Below are 16,413 nucleotides of genomic sequence, written 5' to 3'. Positions count from 1 at the left end.
TTCATTCATTGCTCTGAGTTTTCTCTAAATAAGGTAATACAGGAAAGGAAAGTTGTCCCTGGGTATTTAACTCCATTAGTTGTTGTCAAGTATAGGCAGAGGCACTTAACTCCATTTGGAGGTCATGAGCTAGTACTGTCAGAAGACGTTTCCCCAGTCATGTGGCCAGCATGATGTTGTGAAGCACTGTTTCCTCCCCACCGAAGTGGTACCTATTTATCTACACACATTTGCTTGCTTTCTAATTGCTAGATGGACAGGAGCTAGGCAAAAACAGGTGCTCACTCCATCATTCAAAGACTTTCCAGCCAACAAGCTTAGCATCTTAATCAATGATTCATCGCACCACCCAATATAATACAAAAACTACCTAAAATTTGAGAGTTAAAATCAAAAACATTTGAGCTAAAACATTGGAGAAAAGATGTGTGTGTGTGTGTGTGTGTGTGTGTGTGTGTGTGTGTAAATTCAGATTAATTCAGTCAAAACTTTATAACTATTGATGAAAAAAAGGAAAAGTGTAGGCATTCTGTTATACCTTTAATACTGAAGAGATGATATCTGTAGGTACATCTTCTAAAATCAGATTTTGCTGCCTTTCCACTCGAACATCTGCATAACTGATTGAACATTATAATTTTCCGTGGAGAATTATATCCATTCTATCATTTTCAACTCTAATGCATGTAATTAATTATTTACTACATCAAACCTGAATGTATTATGTAATTAAAATATGAAGTTTATCTAATTCAAACATGTATAATGGATTATATTTTATATCTACAATCCATGTATGTAAAATAAAAATAAAATATTATCTCTAATCATAGCATATACCTTCATAAAACTAGGCTTCAGACAAAGAACATAGCTTTGGAGACCATTACTGGTTCTTTGGATACATAAGTACAAGTTTCATAAGTACATATAACTAATACATAAAATTTGATGGCATGGGTTGCTTTCTGCTGTCACTGGCCATATTTCTACAGCAGGCTGCTCCAAAATGTATTATATACCTACCAAGCTGCTCTACTTTCATAACAGACAGTATACAGTAAGATTTAACTTTGAGATTTTCTTTGTTAGCATGCCACTATCCTCAGGTCATAATAAACATTAGAATTCCTATTTTTATTCCCTATTTTGAGCCAAACCAGATGTTATTTCCAGTGTCACACAACACTCAATGCAATCAACAAGATTATCCTCATCTAGATATCTTACCAGGACACTGAAAAAAACACAATTTGTTAGATTCCTAATCGTCATTTTTCTGCCTACTCTCAGAACTTTCTAAAGTATTTCATCGATTTAAGAAGTACTCACTGTACCACTTTTAACTCTTTCATTTCTACCACTATCATAGAAACCAAATGTCTTATGAAAGTTATTTACAATAGACTTTACAATTATTAAGTAAAGTAATATAAATATTATAATGAATAACTTTAATATTAAAGTTAATTATTAAGTTTATTTACAATTCCTGAAAGCTCAAAGTATTGATTGCAGTTTTCCATATCATTTAGAGCAGGGATATGAAACTGGTGGTCTGATGAGTCACTCACAGGCCACGCCCATCCCAGCTCCGCGAATGAGAAAAACATTGGGAAATGTCATGTGACAGCAACATGACGGGGCGAGTTTGACATCCATGATTTAGAGAGAGAGAGCCATTATTGTATACTGAATGGCTCTTAAGTTAGATCTTCAAACTCTTCTGGTAAAATAAGGTCTCTCCTGATAGCACATTAATTGATATTCCATACCTCAGCACTGTATGAGTGCACACAATGAATTCCGGTTTTGAGTTCCATTGGTGGTAGGTGATATAGTAATGCGTTTGTAGCCAGATCCATTGCTGTCCTTTGGTCAGAAATCGATAGCAGCAAGATTTCCCTTTGCCAAATTGCATCACTATTTGTGGATAGAAAGAAAATTTCAAAAACATTTCAAATATGTTAGTTAAAAATTATTCTGGGAGATTTATGAATTTGCCAGCACTTTCAAATTTCCCTAAGGATACAAGAGTCTCTTGCTAAAAGTGAAATGATGCATAATATCTAAAAATTTAAAGTACATAAATTCATTTGATTACATGAAATTCATAACTATGTGCCATGGAAAATATTATATGGATTTTCAAACTGATATGAACATTTTAAGTATGATGTGCTTATGGATTTCTATCTCCAGCATATGCCCCTATTGAATAAGAATCCTATATAACATATACTATAATTTAATTGCATTATTAGTGTGCAAAAAGTGTGAACAATTTCTTCAATCGTACTCTTTGAGATTAGCTGAGTTTTATTGCTACATTGTAATTTTATTATTTGTTATTATTGTACTATTATTTTATATTTCCTTTTGATTTGATAATGTAGCAGCAGTAAAATGAAAACTGCTTGTATGCTGATGTCTGTGATTTATTAACTGAGAAGGAATTGGGCCTTGAGTTTCCTTTCTAACAGAGAATGAAACACAAATCTGATCTATCAAATTGAAAGATTTTAAACTGGTAGTATAGACCAATTGGCTTAAGCCTGACTTAGAAATTTAGGATTAAAATTACAAGGAATGAACCACATTCATTTTTATAAATTAGCTTTTCCACATTTGAGGTTTTGTTAATTAGTAATTGCTAAGGGCTATGTCTGTACTATTTTATGCCTATCACTTCAGAGATTTAATAAAACGAAGAATAAAGTGTAGCCAAAATTAACTCACTTTATCTCAATAACTTGTCTTAAATACCGTAATTACTTTTTCAACAATATTCCTTAAATTCTAAATTACAGATATTTAGTATTTGCATAATTTTGTAAATGTTCTGTAAAGTTTCACAGAATACAGGCTTACATTGATATCAGCTCACCACCTGATTTTCATTTTTAATATAACACAAACAGTGCCCTCAGCTGCCTCCTTGGATTCTCATGCTCAGAGGAACGCAATACTCACAGTGTTCATGGCATCTTGCCAAGAGCTGTAGGTCGTCTATATGATAGTAATCATAGCCAGAGGTTCCCAGCACTTCAAAAGGCAAATATCCTATAATTGGTGGGGCTCTGTATTAAGAGAAATAATTTTGTTTGAGTGTTACAAACATGAAGAACAGCATTTGAGTTCTATGGTCCAACAGAGAAAATTTCAACATATAGAAACACAACTGACACAAAGGGACAGGTATGTTACTGCTATATACTACCAGAAAACAGGAAGAATATATACAAATATCTTGCACAAATCTTACCAAATCTTTTTTAAGGAAACAAAGCAGAGGAATTAAAAGCAAAATCAGTTGAAAAAAGTTAAGTAATTTGTGACTGGGAGCAATACAAGACTGGTCTCAAACAAAAACAACTAAATTCCAGGTTGAATTTTAAAAAGAAAAATACAATGGTAAGAAAAAAGATAATGTAAATAGTCTTAGGCAACACTACTGAAATACATTACGGAAATATTACTAGAATCTGGCAGTCATGTCTTAAAGTCTTTTAAAGGAAGATCCTTTCTAATTAAGGGTAAAGAAGAATATCATATACCCTGTCTATATAATTTGATATCACAAATTCAAAGACAAGGAGATGTGTGGTAAGGATTTTTTTTGGTTGTGGTTATTGATTTAACAACCAAACATTAAGTATGTAGGTAACAATCTCATATAGAATTTTTAGACAACCATATTCTAAAGGACAGACATAACTCATTAGAAACATGATACATATAAATTAATAATAGTTCCATTATGAAAACTATGCAGTATTTATCTACCTGGGTCAAAACTGAAAGTTACAATTAATCAAAATTAAAGTGGGGGCTTATTTTTTTACAATCTGGCTTCCTCTGGCAAATATTTGCTTCATTTTCTGCCTACCCAGTTGGCAACCTTATAAATATTCAAAATAAATGAAAGAATAAAATTTGGGGAGGGTGCCCAATTTTAAAGAGCAGCCTTTGAAAGATAGGCTACTTATATGAGTAAGCTTAATTGGCAAATACTTGGTCTGGTGTTTCTCCTAATTATGTTACCTTGGAAAATTCAATTCAATGTGATTTCTTTGTTTATTTAAGAAAATATACCCTTACGAATACAGCATTGCATTATTTTTAATTTTTTCTTGATTCTAGTTTTTGCATAAACTTTAGGAATACAGTATATATCTATATTCTGTATATTGTCTGACTAAAAGTCCAATGCAACTTTCTGATCACAGAAAAAGAAGTGCAAGATCTATTACACAGACAAAAGCCAGGAAAAGCACCAGGGCCAGACAAGATAACTCCTTCTTGCTTAAAATCTGTGATGACCAATTGGCCCCCATCTTCACCCAAATCTTCAATAAATCACTAGAGATGTGCTATGTTCCTTCCTGCTTCAAACGCTCTACCATCATCCCAGTGCCAAAGAAGCCCTCCATCAAGGAACTGAATGACTACAGACCAGTTGCTCTAACATCTGTAGTTATGAAAATTTTTGAAAGGCTTGTGCTGTCCCACCTGAAAACCATCATGGATCCGCTGTTAGATCCCATGCAGTTTGCATACTGAGCAAATAGATCGACAGATGATGCTGTTAATATGGTTCTGCACTACATCCTACAACACCTTGAATCTTCAAATACCTACGCAAGGGTCCTCTTTGTAGATTTCAGTTCAGCATTCAATACCATCATTCCAGACACTCTTCTAAGTAAATTAAACCAACTAGCAGTACCTGAACAGATTTGTAAGTGGATGATAAGCTTCCTAACAGACAGGAAGCAGCAGGTGAAGCTAGGCGGAATCACATCCGATACCTGTACAATCAGCACAGGGGCCTCCAAGGCTGTGTGCTTTCTCCACTTCTCTTCTCCCTATATACCAATGACTGCATCTCAAATGATCCATCTGTTAAAATACTGAAGTTTGCTGATGACACAACAGTGATTGGTCTCATTCAAGACAACAACGAATCTGCATACAAACAGGAGGTTATACAACTTGTCTCGTGGTGTAACTGGAACAATCTGGAACTGAACACACTCAAAACCGTAGAAATGGTGGAAGAAGAAACCCTCCCATACTACTACCTCTTACAATACTAGACAACACAGTATCAACAGTAGAGACCTCCCAAATTTCTAGGTTCTACTATATCACATGACCTAAAATGGACACCTAACATCAAAAACATCATCAAAAAAGCACAACAAAGAATGTTCTTTCTGTGCCAACTCACAAAGCTCAAACTGCCCAAGGAGCTGCTGATACAGTTCTACAGAGGAATTATTGACTCTATCATCTGCACCTCTATAACTATCTGATTTGGTTCTGCAACCCAACAGGACAGACACAGACTTCAGAGGATAATTAGGACTGCAGAAAAAACAATTACTACCAACCTGCCTTCAGTCGAGGATTTGTATACTGCACGAGTCAAAAAGAGGGCTGTGAAAATATTTACAGACCCCTCACATCCCAGACATAAACTGTTTCAACTCCTTCCCTCAAAACAATGCTATAGAGCACTGCACACCAGAACAACTAGACACAAGAGCAGTTTTTTCCCAAAAGCCATCACTCTGCTAAACAAATAATTCCCTCAACACTGTTCAACTATTACAAAGTCTGCACTACTATTACTGTTAACCTTCTCATCACTCCTTATCATCCATCCCCTCCCACTTGTGATTGTAGGACAGTAACTTTGTCGCTTGTATCCTTACAATTTATATTGACTGTTTCCTAGTATGATTTGATTGCTGATTGTACCCTATGACTATCATTAAGTGTTGTACATTATGATTCTTGATTCTTAATGAATGTATCTTTTCTTTTATGGATACTGAGAGTATTTACACCAAGACAAATTCCTTGTGTGTCCAATCACACTTGGCCAATAAAGTATTCTATTCTATTCTATTGATTTATTTTCTATTTTCTTACAATATATATTCCACTTATATCAACACATAAAAATAGCTAATTCAATATACATCATATACTTACAAAACTTACAAAAATTAATTAATGTTGACTAACAAAAGTTTTATTTAGTGATGATTTTAATAATGTATGCCATTATACAATTATTTATAGAACAAACAAAGCACTATTTTATAAAACTTAATTCATGTCAACAACAATTATCTGGGGAAGAGGGCACTGTTTATACTTACCTGTGATCCAGAAATAAAAATTTCCATTCCAAACTGTGTCTTGAAGTGAATTCCTCTAAAGATTCTTCAACAATGCACATTTCCTATATTAGAATTAAATTCTGTTAAGTGGTTACTCTATCTGGTTTATTTGTTTTAATTGATGAAATATATTTTTATTTGGGGAGAGTATTATGATGCTTTATGGTTTTTGAAAAGAAGACTAAATGTTATGGGTCATTGTTATATGTTAGATATTGCTGGCAATAAAGACTCTAGAAGAACAAAAGAAGAGGAAATTCCATTGTGAAGTGGAAAGTATTCTAGGTTTGCATATTGTTTACAACATGCCAGATATGCTTAACAGAAGCACTTACATCCCCTCCCCCAACAACTTAACAGACGCTGTACATTAGAAGATAAGTGCTGACACAATCCCTTTTCTTTTATGGAGTACAACTGAACTCAGCTAAAATTAAAAGAGTTGTCTGAATGCATGAAAATGTCTTACTGTACATTACGACCAAATAAAAAATATTATCCAATAGGAGTCTTATTCCTTAATAATTAGATCCTGTGCTTTGGCCTAATTAATGTTTTGCATTAAAAAAAAACTAACACATTTTTTTTGCAGATTTGATCATAGTGAAAACTAATTTCTGTTTTTGCCTGTACGTGCAAAAAAAAAAATTGGACAAAAGACTTAATTAGTTGCAGTGACATATATAAGAAGAAACTAATCTCCAAGAGAAAAATCCAAACGATGTTCACAATTTGATTGGAAATAGTATCTGCAGATAATAACTTGACTTATTTTAACACTTTCCATATTTATACGTATTTTCCATTCAGGAGTATATATATCAGCCTTCCCTGATTAGGTTTTCTGTAGGGAGGCTGGTACTACATCTTCTAGAATTCCTAGCCAGTAACATTAACATAATTTTCAAAATGTTGTCACATCTTTCAGGCTGCTTTAATGAAAGGAAGATGTGCTGAGCTAATTCTCTCATTAAAAATTCTCTGGAGTATTTCTTCTCAATCATTTCCAAGGCATGCACAATCCTAGATATCAGTAGGACCACTATTATCGGTAAGAGTCTAAGACGGACTTGCCTTTAAGAACTGAGGGGTGGCCATCCGAACAGTAGCAACAAAGCAGATTTGTTTTCCTTGTGGTGTTCCGTAACCCCTAGGAACAGCATCTTCAGAGCTGTGACAGTCAGATAGAGGCACTGGATAAGAAAATTAGAAGGCAAAGTGTTATGCCTTTCTGGCAAATGTGCTTCAGCTAACTTTTTTATACACATGAAATGTACTAATATGGAAAAATCCCACATCGTTATATCTGAATGTACTTTTTCTGGCTGAATGTACTTTTCTGGAAATCTAGGCCATGTGGTAAGGTAGTAAATGCCCCATGTCTTCTAATGTGGACAGGAAAGGTGAGATTCAGATGTGAAAATAAGTCAGCTGAGTCAGAATAATAGTGTAATTGGGAAGGGGCTTATTTGATATTCCAAAACACTATGAGATGAGCCTGTTTGGGTCATTTCTAAACTCCCTGTTTTGGTTGGGAGGTGTCATTTATTTCATATGTAATCCATAAAGTTCAGCATTCACTAACTTACCAATGATAAAGTTTTATTTCAACTTGCAACACATTTTAAGTTTTGAGGGCTAACTGGAATGTTTCAGGAGATATGTAACTCAAAAATGCCTATGTCTTGCCTTTTAATATATTCTCTAGGAAGGACATATTTATAGACTTCTATCATGATGAGTAATTAGTCATAAACAGGAAAGCTATCTTATCATCAGTGCATACTTGGATAATAACCTCATCATAGTTCTTGTCCAAGATATTTTGAAATGTCCAAGCACAGCTTTTAAAATGAGTAAGCCACTATTTTATCAATTAATACTAATACAACGTAATTAGATAAAGATTATAATTTTTGTGTAAAGAATAAACAAAAATCAATAAAAATGTCAATAAATCAACCTGTTGGTGCCAATTACATTGATATTTTTAACATCTTAAAGATAAAATTTCTCTCAAGTTGAACTTGACTTCTGATATTCAATATACTGACATGTACATCTTGTTTTCTCAAGAACAGTACAGAAGTGTTTGCCTTATTCTGGGATGTTTCTTTAACTTGCCAATCTTGCCTACCACCCTGATAGTAATGATTTCCAGCCCTAGTATTGACCACCTATCCAACCTGGCTATTTGAAATCAAATACATGCTGTCAATACTATACCTTTGGTGCATTTTTAATAAATAAATGAATGGAAGATAAACAATAATTACATGAAAGCAATTTAACAAGAAGTATTATATCTGAGGTCCTCTTACTTGGGGTTTTTCAATTACTGTATGTTTATTGGGCAATATAACATTGATGTAAAGAAAGGAGAAAAGTTGTAGCATGGAGAAATTTACTTTTCTCATAAAGTGGGAATGGAAGATAAAGATTTCTTATAGAAAGATGCCAGTAATTTTAAAATGGTTAATTGTGCATTCTAGATCAGAAGACAGAGAACACATGATTTCTGAGAAGAAAAAGAATGAAAGAAAAGAAAAATTTTGTATAAAAGATAAATATGATGGCTAGACTTTGCTGTGAATGCTTACTTTTGTTGCTGTAGAAGAATGAGTTTTTACTGATCTGCTGATTAAATTATATAAATATGACAGATTCAAAAAACTGAACACAACAAAAGTGCTCCCCCAAACAAGATAAATTAATGTGTTATTATGAGGAATTGCTCATTTTTCCTGCATTTAAAATATTATGGCTAAAAGAATGTTAGATGTCTGAAGAAGATGAAAGAAATATGTCCTTAAGGAACGACATATGGACAGCATATAGAAAATACTGTTAGATTAAAGAAGATCATGTGGCCAATGGACTATCTGTTTTGATCTGAAATGTGAGTTCCAGTCATAACCATATGCATTTTGAATTAATTCCTATAAAGCTCAATATTTTTGCTTCCTTAGCAAAACTAGGAATTTCAGTCTGAACTATGAAATGCTAATTGCATTTTATAAAATATTCCTTGTTGTGCCAGTAATGTTAATGCTGAGCTCTGAAACATTTTAATCCAAGCACTGAATGTCAGCAAGTCTTCTTTTTTAATAACTTTTAAGTATTTTTAAACATTTTAAAATAGTTTATTTTTAGAATTATATTTCACCATGAAAATGTGGTCATAATTTCTTCCTATAGAACTGAAAAGTTCTTACCATGATTGTAAGATAGAAAATTCCCTACAAATTTTATGTATTCATATGTTGGAAAATCCTTTGGATTCAGACTTCCTCGCAGAAGATGGCAGTAAAATTCTAAATCTTCATTACCTGAAATTTACATAAAATACTACAAGGCATTAGTAAAATAATCATTATTTGTTAATTATATAGTTTCTTGAGAGTTATATAATTACACAAAAGGAAAACCCCCAATGAATTCAGTGATGCACAAGATTCATATCTCAACGTTTTGATGAAGCTTTGCATGAATCTAGGTTGTTCACAACTATAAATAGATATTTCTCATGCATATTTAAATCAAGGATTGAGATTAACATTTTCCCATTATTCAGTACCATTCTATGAAATAAATCACATAGACTTAAAGATAATGAAAAGCAATGGAATGTAAATGGCATTTCCCTTTTCTTTACAATGTCTTGTTTTCAAAAGTAAAAAAGATAAATTTTAAAATCTACACTTGTTATTGTGAAACCTTTATCTATTTGCCATATAATCTTTTTCTTATAATGTTTTGTTTAAAAAATCATTTGTACTAAAGAAACATAAATTTTGAGACTCTATCAACAGTCCTATTAAAGGAATTCAATATGTAATCATTAAGTATTTAATATTTAATTCAATATGTAATCATATGAAAGTATTTTAGTTATATGAACATGTCTAATTTCTGATGACAGTAATAATTTTTCTTCACTAAGACTACATACAATTAATTTATTGAGATCAATTCCATTTTAAGGTATAATAATTGTGTTAAATTGTACAGGTGAATATTGCCTACAGATATCTTTAATTTGAAAATTAAAAATTGTACTCCTTCATCTATTGTCCTTTTTAACTATGCATTGATCGCATAACTTAAAAAGTTATATTTACAAACTTTTTTAATCACTCACATTTTAGATAATCCGATGAAATAGTATCCATTAGAAGCATGTGAGATGATAATATTTTATAAATATCTGAATGTTCTTGTTCAGGGAGGAATTTTAACAAATTTTGATCCATGACTTCAGACTGTAAAATGACAAAACTGTATTAAAACGAAAGATAGAAAATAGGCATCCCATTCTTTGCAATCATTTTGAAAGTATTAAAATTTTAATTTTTACATCAAATCTGCTTGTATGCCTATTATTTTATCCTATATATAGGCAGTATAATTTGATTTCATGATTAAGGTGATTGTCTCCCTAAATTTCAGGAACGATGAAACTGTTCTGAATCTGGTTAATTTTGACAGCATACTTCCAAGTCCATCTCTTATTCTTGAATGAACAATAAGAACATTTGCCTGTATCCAATCTTCTCACATCTCACCTGTTCTCCAAAAGTCCTTAACAACTCCAGAAAACTTCATTATCACTCTGGGATATAATTCATCTGTGCCTGGAAACTTTGAAGTAGCATCTCCTTACTTATTCTGGGCTGTAAGTTCCTTCTTACTTTTACTTTTCCTGTATAGAAAAGTAATGGGAGAAGGCACAGCCAAGAGATAATTTATATAACTTATTTGATACATTGGCACACCAAGTCTTCCTTTGTTTTTCACTGAATCAAAGTCAAAGAAATTATGTTTTTGTTAGGTTGCCTCAGGATTTTTCTGTCATGTTGGACTTTAGCTTTCCTGAGACAAGCTTAACAAGTCTGGGCAACTCTACTATATTTATCCTTGCCTTATTTTTCATTTTATACTCTTTTAAGTCTTATCTCTCGATTTCCTGTGTAATCATATTGGTTTTCCAGTTTCTCATCTACTTGGAATAGTGTGTGCCTTCAGTAATTTAATTGTCAGAATTTCTGATCTCAGCTTCTCTTCTTCATCACATTTTTAACTCTTAGTATAGAATGTTTAGTTTTTCCAGATCTTTGCATACAAACCCTCAGCTGTCACATTCCTTTCTAACAACAGTTCCATAATGTTGCCTCTTTTCAAGGACTTCCAAATTTGGGTTGCAAAATTCTACATAACCACAAGAGGACAGCAAAGAGATTTAATCAGAATTACGACATTCTGATGCAAGTTCCATCTCTTTTACATGAATCATGACACTGCACACATAAAGAGCAAATTTCTGTCCAAGATTTCATTTACTAGTTTTTCTTAAATTGGTTAAAGTAAATTTCATGATGGCACTTAATAGTATTTATGGCTTTTTAAAGAGTCCCTTTGAGAGTGTTAGAGCAGGGTAAGTAAGATACAAAATGAATGTATTTGAACCACTCACCGGCAAATGTCCAAGAAGAGGTGTGATGCTATCAGAAACATACATGATGCTTCCATCAGTGGTGACTGCTATAATAAATCCATCCAGTGCCTATGGGGAAAAAGTATGTTCATTCTCTAAAAGGGGGTAGGAAAATGATGCTTGTGTTGCTATTGAGAGATGCAACCAAGAAGTTACAAAAGACTCTGAATATGGCATAGAAATCCGATTTGTGAATTCCAGAAACTATGAAGAAGCAGAGGTTTTGGGCAGAGTTTATGAAATTATCAAAAATACATGCAAACTATATGCGGCCTGTACACAATTTATATCCAAACCTGGATTATAAACAGCCTACTCCTTCAAGCTAAAATGTGCATGCTTTAGAGCATTTATTTATTCCTACTTGTTCCAAAAGGTTTATATAACATATAGGTATCCTATAAATAGCCAATATGATCATGAATTATGAGTACATTGTGGCAGAAATTTCCTTCCCAGTTGCTATCATAACCCAAGGACTACGTGTAGTTTATATTTTGTTTTCTCTTCTTGGCAATCATTTTATATAATTACTTGGCATGCATAGATAATGGCTTTTTAGTTATTTTTCTTTTACAGAGACCCATCAATAACTATAGTTATAGATTGAAATACCCATCTTATAGAATACCATCAGATTTCTTCAATTAAATATTCCAAAACTGGAAATATTCCAGATATGCTGATCAATTCATAAGCCACTGATAACTCTGGGAGTTGAAGTCAACATATCTGGAAGGGACAGCTTATTTAGAAAACCATTGATATTCAAAGTTTTGTAAAAATTGTTTTCACCTCCAACATCAGTTGAGTGAATTCTTCATTGCTGAGAAAAGAGGGCTTCCATTCCTGATGAATATCACAAAGTTCTGTCTGCACTGAAAATTCTAAACAAATTAAAATATCTTATTATAAATCTACTAATGACTAGGTCACAGCACAACTGCTATAAGATTTTTTTAAACAAGTTTATCTTGATTTCTATAAAGGATCTACAAAGATAAGGATTTTTAGTTCAATTGCAGAATGATTAATTTGCAAAATGTATCTTCTCTTTAAAATGGCCCTTAGTTTCCACAATATACAAGTTTAAGTTGTAACATACAAAGTCTCCTTTTTTCTTTACTTGCCCTTAAAGGAGGAAATCACACAGAGTAATCTTTGTTCTCTTTCATAACCCTTTCATGCCTAAAGTTTGTTATAGTGACAAAAACTTTCTTAAATTCAATTCTGGATGAATTGAATATTAGCCCTGCAACACATGGGGTAATATTTTAGGATATTGCTTTGCATTTCAATTATTTGATTTTGATTATTTGATCTTGATCCTGTTATAATTGTTGTGTACTGGGTATCTTTATACACATGAAATATATAACATAGGTAAGTACACATATTTTAAAAGACACATGAAAAAGCTATATCTCCCAAAGAACTATATCTTCCAAAGAAGGATCGATCTACCTATCTACTACCTATCTACTACCTACCTATCTATCTATCTTACTATCTATCTAACTATTTATCTATCTATCTATCTATCTACAGCTGTACCTTTCCAAAGAAAGTCACTACTTCCATTTACATATTATTTGTTTTTAAAAATATATTGTCTCCTTTCATTTTTAAAGGATCCTTGGAATGTAATTACTGTAAATGTAAAATAATTATAATTAATAATTCATATTTTGGCTTTATATGAAAGCCATCTATTTCCAAGATGATGACTACACACAGCATGTTTTGCACTTATTCCCTACACATCCTGATATTTTCATTAATTAAGTATAATTAGTTTACTAACTGGGAGATTACTACATGGGGCTATAAACTTCCACTCCCACTGTCACTGTTATTTTCATTAATGTTTCTGGCCTCCACCAAGTGCCAAAGGTATTTTCAGAATCTTTTTTAAAAACAGTGTACATTATGAGTGTATTTTGCCTGCTCTTTCCTTTGTGTGCAAATGTTAGTTGCTTTGTTTTGCTTATTTGAGAAATAGTGGTATAAATTTTAAGTTTATGTTAAGGATCTACAATTAATTTATATCCGCTCAAAAAAGTCTAATAAATAGAATCAGACTGTAGATAACTTTGTTCTAGACCAGGGGTGGGCAAACTACGGCCCGCGGGCCACATCCGGCCCGTCGGTCTGTCCAATGCGGCCCGCCCTGAAAAAAATCGCTGCCATTGGTCTGTCCAATCCGGCCCGCCCTGAAAAAAATAGCTGGCCGTGGCGTATTGCCCTGTGCCGCGTGGCCCCCACAGCTGCAAAACAGTGCGGAGCGATCTAGGGTAGGAAAGAAAAGAAATTTGCAAAGGCCTCGGCTGGGAGTTGAAATCACCTTCGAATGCGACCTCTCCGAAGGTGAGTCCCCGCCGATCCCCTTTTTTTCCGGGGCTTCCAGGCTTAAACTTTGCAAAGGCAAAGCTTGCAGGCTGGAGCGTCTTCCCGCCGAGGAGCGTCTTCCACCCGGCGGGCGGGCGGGCTGCTTGGAGCCACCTAAAGCTAGGCCGCTGCTGGTGGAGCCTTGCCCTGCCTTGGTGCCCGTTTCCCGGCTCGGCGGTCCTGCTTGGCGGCACTTTAAAAGCCTGCTCCCAGCACCCGAGCAACTTCCCAGCAACTTTCGGCTTCATTTTAACTCGCAGGCGCTCGCGCCTGGCCCGAGCCGCCGCGGCGGAGGGGAAGCCCGGCGGGCGGGCGGGCAGGCGGGCTGCTTGGAGGAGGCGACCGGCGGCGCTCCGGGCTTCCCCTCCGCCGTGCGGCTCGGGCGCAGGCGCGGCGCCCGCGAGTTAAAACGAACCGAAGTTGCTGGGAAGTTGCTGGATTTCGGGCTTCCAGGCTTAAACTTTGCTCGGGCGGCACTTTAAAAGCCTGCTCCCAGCACCGAGCAACTTCCTAGCAACTTTCAGCTTCCTTTTAACTCGCGGGCGCTCGCGCCTGGCCCCGAGCCACGCGGGCGGAAGGAAGCCCGGTGGGCGGGCGGGCAGGCTGCTTGGAGGAGGCTCGGGCTTCCCCTCCGCCAGGCGCGGCGCCCGCGAGTTAAGCGAAGCCGAAAGTTGCTGGGAAGTTGCTGGGTTTCCCGGGCTTCAGGCTTAAACTTTGCAAAGGCAAAGTTTGCAGGCTGGAGCGTCTTCCTGTGGTAATATAATCTATTGATCATTTTATCATTTTCTGTAAGGCCTTTGTATAACTAGCAATAGGTCTAGGGATATAGGCATTCTTGGTGGGGTAGGGTACCTTTGCTCATGAGTGTCTCATCCTGTTTTGATCTGCAAGTTTAGAAGGAACAGGAAAATAGGTAAAAGTTCAAGATACACAGTTGTGCTTTCTCATGGGACTTTCCAGACTTTCCCATGAGACTTTCCGTGGCTGTATGATCTCATCCTAGTAAGGTAACATCTGGGACTTTCCAAGATTGTGTGTTCTCATGCTGGTGAAGTAATCTCCTGTAGAGGTCATTGTTTCTGAATATGCATACTGTATTTTTGCTTGTGTTTTTCTCAATAAATACTGCTACCTGAGTTCACTCAGGGCTGGCATTTTCTCAGACATTTCCCTGTGTCTCATTTGAATGTCAGTCCACCATAAATGGTGACCCGACGTGATAGCTTGGAAGGCTATCGTTTCCCGCATCCTATACTCATCGTCGCGGACGTCGACTGAGCCCTCATCTTCTTCGCTGGACGAAGATAGATTCTTTCGTGAGTATGGGGGAGATCTCTCGAAGGCTCAGAAAGAGCACATCAGGGAATTGAGAGGGATCATTGGGAATAGTTTTGGGTTTGGAATTGGCAGTAGGGGTTGTGCTGTAGGAAAGAAAGAAATTGAGGACTTACTACAGTATGTTTGGAAAAATATTAAGTCATATCCGGAGGGAGGTAGTATTAAAGTAGAGTCCTGGAAAAAGATAGGGAAATTTTTGCACGAGGAACCTCGTGCCCCTTCTTCAATTTTGTTAACCTGGAGGGTGATTATGGATGCGTTAGCTACTTATGAACAACCGCTCCTAGCACCCCCGAAGAAGGTTTGCCGCTTTACCATGCGGTGCGTTTGTTGCCGCTGACGGCACCTCCAGATAAATCTGGGGGACTGTCCGGCGCTAGAAATACTTTGTCAGAGGATAAGAGTTTACCTTTAAGGGTTCAGGTGGATGCAGTTACTGCAGCTATTCAAGAAGCAAAGAATAGAGGGGAATTATCAGGAGATGATTTGGTGGAGTTTGGAGTAGAAGTTCAACAATCCAGTGGAAATTGTCATGGATGCTGCGTTGAATCCGCAGCGGGAGTGGAAAGCCTTTACCTCTTAGGGTTTTGAGGGAAGTTAAGCAAGCAGCAAAAGAATATGGTGTTAGATCGCCATATACTCAGGCATTGTTAGAAGCAGTTGGTTATGGAAATAAAATGATTCCGGCTGACTGGAAAGCTCTGTTGAATATGATTTTAACTCCAGCTCAATATTTGGTGTTAGATCAGAAATGGAGACAGCTGGCAGTCCAGAGGGGAACAGCAAATGTTACCCCAGATCAGCTTTACGGAGCTGGTAATTTTACAACAGTGGAACAACAGAGAGATGGTATGCCTGATGAGGGGTTCGTTCTTCTCCCACAATTAATTTTTCAAGCCGTAGGGGCTCTCCCTGATGGTGGAAGGTGGTGAGAAGACCTTTACTAACATTAAACAAGGGAACAATGAACCCTATGAAAATTTCATTAGCAGATTGAAA

At 35.6% G+C, this 16,413-nt stretch overlaps 1 protein-coding gene across 1 annotated transcript in view; it reads right to left on the bottom strand.

Annotated features, from left to right (window-relative positions):
* Nucleotides 1–16,413, bottom strand: part of NPAS2 (neuronal PAS domain protein 2) — a 69,457-nt gene that overhangs the window by 22,617 nt on the left and 30,427 nt on the right. Inside the window, exons 4-12 of the mRNA XM_026666788.2 lie at nucleotides 12,484–12,575; nucleotides 11,668–11,757; nucleotides 10,336–10,456; nucleotides 9,410–9,523; nucleotides 7,269–7,387; nucleotides 6,174–6,256; nucleotides 2,974–3,080; nucleotides 1,776–1,923; nucleotides 539–620 (exon numbers count right to left, since the gene is read on the bottom strand). Coding sequence (XP_026522573.1) covers nucleotides 539–620; nucleotides 1,776–1,923; nucleotides 2,974–3,080; nucleotides 6,174–6,256; nucleotides 7,269–7,387; nucleotides 9,410–9,523; nucleotides 10,336–10,456; nucleotides 11,668–11,757; nucleotides 12,484–12,575 — 956 coding nt within the window. The remainder of the gene's footprint in view (nucleotides 1–538; nucleotides 621–1,775; nucleotides 1,924–2,973; nucleotides 3,081–6,173; nucleotides 6,257–7,268; nucleotides 7,388–9,409; nucleotides 9,524–10,335; nucleotides 10,457–11,667; nucleotides 11,758–12,483; nucleotides 12,576–16,413) is intronic.

This window comes from Notechis scutatus, chromosome 5, assembly GCF_049901735.1.
Source record: "Notechis scutatus isolate UNSWTSFEM ecotype Mainland chromosome 5, rNotScu1.2, whole genome shotgun sequence".
In the NCBI taxonomy this organism is placed as follows: Eukaryota; Metazoa; Chordata; class Lepidosauria; order Squamata; family Elapidae; genus Notechis; species Notechis scutatus.
The sequence above is the reverse complement of the archived record's forward strand: the minus strand, read 5'-3'. Positions and strand labels throughout refer to the sequence as shown.